This window comes from Pseudomyrmex gracilis, unplaced genomic scaffold (assembly GCF_002006095.1).
Source record: "Pseudomyrmex gracilis isolate BER0280 unplaced genomic scaffold, ASM200609v1 scaffold_1243, whole genome shotgun sequence".
NCBI lineage: Eukaryota > Metazoa > Arthropoda > Insecta > Hymenoptera > Formicidae > Pseudomyrmex > Pseudomyrmex gracilis.
Window position 1 is genome coordinate 28,205 of NW_018021827.1, and position 5,741 is coordinate 33,945.

Below are 5,741 nucleotides of genomic sequence, written 5' to 3' on the forward strand. Positions count from 1 at the left end.
ATGGCCGCTTTCAGGCTTCTCTCTGGTGTAAACGTAGTCAAGCTGCGTTCGGAAACATCACTAGTGTATATTTTATCTTTATTACTCATTATATATAAAACAAAGATAGAATGGCGCTCGTGTGTACACGAGTGCTGTTTCCGAACGTGACGTCACTGTAGTACACTTTTGTTACACTCTGGCGTTTTTTTTGAAAAGCATACACTTTACACGATGTTTCCCCCACTTCCAAAAAGTGTAGTGTATTAAAAGTGTAAGGTGTACACTTTACACTTTTCGTGTATGCAAGTAAAACAAACCTATTACTGCATTCTTCTAGCAGCGCAGTGCGCATGCGCGAAAACGCGACTTCGCAACAACACTGCCGTTGAGTTTTCTGAACATAACCAATAATATCGTACTTCCTGGATACAGTTAACGAGTTGTGTTTGGTTTCATCAATTTGTATTAAAGTCTGTCAGCAGGTTTTGCTTAGTTGTGATAAGCTATTATACTATTATACTATTAGTCTGCAAATTTTTATTGGATATAAAATCTCTAGAAAATCTGTAGCTCTCCCTTGTGTGTGTGTGTGTGTGTGTAACAAAATTGTATATTGTTAAAATCTATGGAATTTCGTCAATTGGGATTATACGAAGTTCTTTTTAAACACATATATGCATATGTGCATACTTTTGAATGATATAAGGCGCTTTCCAGCTACGTACAGAGGAGTGCACCATATCGTTCCGCTCCAGGGGAAGTATTTCTCGAAAATTTCTCTTCCGGCTGTCCCTACTATCGCGCGTCGTTTTCCTTCAATCTCGGCCGCTGGCGGAGATCGAAAGAGTACGGCGCGCGGTAGTAGAAGCAGCCAGAAGAAAAATTTCAGAGAAAAACTTCTCTTGGAGCGGAACGATATGGTGCACCTCTCTGTACACAGACGACACTGTGTAACACAGTGTCCATTAGTGAGAGAAAGAGCGTATCAGTGTGTCTCACTCACACTAGTGGGCACTGTGTCGCTTGTGTACGTAGCTTGAAAGCACCCATATTTGGCTGCTTTCCTTTTAGGAGACACAGCCAATTTTTTCACTTCTAGATAAGTTTTCGATAACTTTATCTAGAAGATATTCCCCAAAATTAGTTCTCCTTATTGGTTCTCAGAAGAATTTATCCAGAGGATAGCTATCGAGAGGTATGAAGAAATCGGCCGACAGTCAACACAAAAGTCATTCTATCTTCGTTCAGTATTCAGTGAGAGATAAAGACAGAATGACTCTTGTGTCGACTTATGTCGACTGTGTCTCCTAAAAGGAAAGCAGCCTAACGGCCGATTTCTTCATACCTCTCGATAGCTATCCTCTGGATAAATTTCTCTGAGAACCAATAAGGAGAACCAATTTTGGGAGATATCTTCTAGATAAAGTTATTGAAAACTTATCTAGAAGTGAAAAAATTGGCTGTAAATGTCTGGGCTGCGTTCGAGAACATTACTTGTGTCACACGAGCGCCATTCTATCTGTTTTATATCTAATGAGTGATAAAGATAGAATTACGTTCGTGTGCACACGAGTGCTGTTCTCGCAGCCCTGTATATCTAACTTAATAATTTTGTTTCTAGATTATGTTATTTTTAAACTAGTATTTGCTATATTAAGGCTGCTTTCCTTTTAGGAGACAGTCGACACAAAAGTCATTCTGTCTTCGTTTAGCATTCAGTGAGAAACAAAGACAGAATGACTTCTTGTGTCGACTGTGTCTCCTAAAAGGAAAGCAGCCTAAATGAAGTCTGTGTCTGAGCACTCAATTTAGAGTTTCTTTACTCTTCTAGCAACTGATATTAGAGTGAGAGAAATAGAGCATTGAGAACTACAAAAAAAGTGGAAGAATTGAGTTAAAATGTTTAGGAAGAATCTAGCAGTTGAGCATTTGGATACAGGCTTTGTTTACCAAATTATAGCAAGCATTGTTGTAAAATTAAGATGCAAAATAGCTTATATATAATCTAGTCACTGTTACAAGATTAATATCTATTTTTTCTTCACACATATGTCACTGACAAAAATAAACATTAAAACTACAACCATAAAAGTCAAGTAGTTTTTGTTTATGTAAACAATTTTTTGTCTTTATAGTTCTTATCTAAAGTGTAAATTAATTTTAAAATTATATATTTACAGATTATAAGATCTAATCATGAGAAGTTTGATTGTTCTACTGTTGGTGGCAATATTTGCTACAGGACAAACTATCTCATTCAACAAGATTTTGGATGCAGAATGGTTTATTTTTAAGGTCAAATGATTATTTTTATTCTAGTATGAAATTTACAGTATGGTGTGCAAAAATGCTTTCTTTTGTAGTCAATTAGTAATACTGAAAGCAAAATTATATATTTATAGAAGATTTAATTACTAATATTATTTAAAATATATAAGCATTTAAGTAATATGTTATATTGATATATAATATCCACAGAAAGAACAAATTACTATTTTAAGAACTAATATATTGATTATTTTACTTGATATTATTTTAGATGCATCATAAAAAAGTATATACATCCCCTATTGAAGAAGGTTACAGAATGAAGATTTTCTTGGATAATAAGCGCAAAATTGCTGAACATAATCGCAAATATGAGATGAATGAAGTTTCCTATAAGTTAGGAATGAACAAGTATGGGGATATGGTAAGTTCTAACATATAAGTTATTTGATTAATTACAAATTGAGCAATTTTTTTATGACACATATTTTTCTTCTAGTTACGTCATGAATTTGTTAGTATTTTGAATGGCTTTAATAAGTCTGTTAGTACTCTAAAGCAGCAGTTTATAGGTCCAACTTTTATCATGCCAGCTAATGTTGAGTTACCACAAGAAGTTGATTGGAGGAAACATGGTGCTGTTACTGAAGTAAAAGATCAAGGACATTGTGGTTCTTGTTGGGCATTCTCTTCGGTAGTCCTAATTTCTTTTATGTGTTTTTCTTCAATGCTATTATTTATTTGAATGTACATACTGGTTTTGATTGATTTGTTTACAATGGAACATGGGAATTCTATGCTTTGCTGTAAACAAGTCAGTTGAAGCCATTACCTCTGAATTTTAACATCTTAATCTATTTTTATAAATGTTATTTTAAAACAAACAAATTTTTCTAAACTCTACGTCTTAACATGTTATAAAATTTTGTGGAAGCTTAAATAAGTTTGTTATTATTACAAAATTGATATTAGGTTTTTGTTTTGCTATAGACTGGAGCTTTAGAAGGACAACATTTCAGAAAGACAGATATATTAGTATCATTAAGCGAACAAAACTTGGTTGATTGTTCTGGTAAATTTGGCAACAATGGATGCAATGGTGGTTTAATGGATAATGCCTTCGAATATATCAAGGAAAACAGAGGCCTTGATACTGAAAAGAGCTACCCATACGAAGCAGAAAACGATAAATGCAGGTATGTGTTTTATGTTCATTTTAATTTTATTCTACACATGATAAAAATATAAATCCTAATTACTTTAAAATTATTTTAAAATTACAGATATAATCCTAGAAACAACGGAGCTACTGATGCTGGTTATGTTGATATTCCAGAAGGAAATGAAGAGAAACTTAAAGCTGCTGTCGCTACTGTAGGTCCAGTCTCAGTTGCTATTGATGCTTCTCATGAATCTTTCCATCTTTATAGTGAAGGTAGGCGGTATTTCTAATTGAAAAATTGTGTAAGCATAATTAATAGTAAACAATATCAATCATAAGTAGACAAATTTATTAGTATAGGACTAATACCTATAACACTAGTTTTATATCTATTTATCATAAAATATCTGATTATAAAATCTGATCATATCTGATTTTAAATTTATATAAAGAAATTTTATCCATAAATTTAATTTCACTCTAACAAATTTTATAAGTTTTAACTTTAATTTACACTTATATCAAAATTAGTTTACTTTTGTTTTCTTTTATATCACTTTATTATTTTTAGGAATATACTATGAACCCGATTGTGATTCTGAAAACTTGGATCATGGTGTATTAGTCATCGGTTATGGTACAGATTCAGAAACCAGTGAAGATTATTGGTTAGTGAAGAACAGCTGGGGTGAAACGTGGGGTGAAAAAGGTTATATTAAGATGGCCAGGAACAAGAATAATCACTGCGGTATAGCAAGCAGTGCCAGCTATCCTCTCGTTTAATTTTCGTTAACAAGTTATAGTGCGTCATTATTTGTTCATTTTTATGACAAGGATGTAATATAGTTTTCAGATTTTTATGTATTTTTATCTTTTTAATGAGCTTGCGTAATAATTCTATTTTTAATAGTAACAATCTTAGTTTTTAAGTTTTGACATTTAAGAAGATGCTATATCTGTTTTACCGACATTGCGTATTCTAAGTTTTTGTAAAAACTACCCAGCAAACAAAATAGTGGCAACGTGCCGACATTATACAAGCATGCTTTCATGGCGTGATGACTGTCAGATTCAAGTTTATCTGGCAAGCATCGCGACGACACGTTAAGCCCGTTCTACATTGATCGCAAGCGCAAACGCAAGGTATAGGTCTCGTAGAATTGACCAATCACGCTGGTTAATTGGCTGATTTGATCAATACGATTAGTCAATTCTACCAGACCTGTTCCTTGCGTTTGCGCTTGCGATCAATGTAGAGCAGGCTTTACGCTCAACACTCTATACGAGCTTTGTGCAAGCGGAATGCGCGTCAAATTGAAAAGTAGCGAATCTGTCGTGATTTAACCACATCATTTTCAGCATGCCGTAATATCAGTTTGCTAGCATACCAACGCGTGACATCACTGAACAGCACTGTACCAACATATTTTTCACATGGCATGCTCTCACGGCGTGCTGACACGTCATGTTTGCTGGGATCCACATTGTCGTTTGTAAATAAAACTGTTACTATCCATATATATATTTTTGTTTGTAAAACATTCATGTAAGGGTGCTGTGTCTAATATTGCAATATATGCATTGCAATGTTTGCATGTAAAACCATCTGCTTCAATAATTAGGTAATAAAATTATTATTTAATCATTAGTAAAATTGATATCTTTTAATTGCATACTAAAATATAAATATATTGCAGAATTGTAGAAGATTAATATTTTAAGGACATCAAGTGACACGAGATCAATTAAAACACGAGAGAATAGTTATGTCAATACTTATTATTACATTTTTATAACAAATAATAAAATAATTTAAAAAATATGTATCACATACTTTCCGTGATTACATACTGTTCCGAATATAATTTAAAAGCACAGCAGAAAACAGTCTACAAGAATAGCATTCCATAGAAAAATAAACGGAAAAAAGTTGATATCCATGGAGTGACAAGTAGAACCAGAGAGAAGCCTGAGAGCGGCCAGGCCCATAAGAGTTTTTACGATCGCTATTCCGGCCCGTAAGCTAGCCCATGTCCATGGGTGGTGCACATTGGCAACTACGTAGCGATGTCCACGAGCGACTTGTCGATACGTACGCTATGTCCAAACGTGGACATGGTTCTATTCCGTGCTATGTGCACGATTCCCATAGACGTATAAGAAATAGACTGCGCGTGTGAGAGGGGAAGTGAGTCAAACTTCGGAGTGAGACAGATGCTTTCACCCGGGTGACGTCCATTTGACCACGGTACAATTGGACACAGTACGATTGCACACGTAATATTGGACACGTACGATTAGACACGGTACGATTGACCACAGTACGATT

At 34.3% G+C, this 5,741-nt stretch overlaps 1 protein-coding gene and 1 long non-coding RNA gene across 4 annotated transcripts in view; both read left to right on the top strand.

The window, feature by feature from the left end:
• Nucleotides 1–4,382, top strand: part of LOC109861995 (cathepsin L) — a 24,046-nt gene extending 19,664 nt beyond the window's left edge. The window contains exons 1-7 of one of the 3 annotated variants that reach the window (XM_020441878.1): nucleotides 336–464; nucleotides 2,163–2,277; nucleotides 2,522–2,674; nucleotides 2,750–2,944; nucleotides 3,241–3,446; nucleotides 3,534–3,685; nucleotides 3,984–4,382. In XM_020441878.1, the coding sequence (XP_020297467.1) occupies nucleotides 2,179–2,277; nucleotides 2,522–2,674; nucleotides 2,750–2,944; nucleotides 3,241–3,446; nucleotides 3,534–3,685; nucleotides 3,984–4,195 (1,017 nt within the window). In that variant the 5' untranslated portion in view covers nucleotides 336–464; nucleotides 2,163–2,178 and the 3' untranslated portion in view covers nucleotides 4,196–4,382. Of the gene's footprint in view, nucleotides 1–335; nucleotides 465–2,162; nucleotides 2,278–2,521; nucleotides 2,675–2,749; nucleotides 2,945–3,240; nucleotides 3,447–3,533; nucleotides 3,686–3,983 lie in introns of those variants that run through there. The other 2 variants (XM_020441877.1, XM_020441876.1) reach the window with 2 other exon arrangements.
• Nucleotides 4,383–4,591: 209 nt separating this feature from the next.
• LOC109861997 lies at nucleotides 4,592–5,234 on the top strand. The gene is made up of 2 exons (XR_002251069.1): nucleotides 4,592–5,034; nucleotides 5,110–5,234. It is a non-coding gene; the product is annotated as an uncharacterized LOC109861997 (long non-coding RNA).
• Nucleotides 5,235–5,741: the final 507 nt, after the last annotated feature.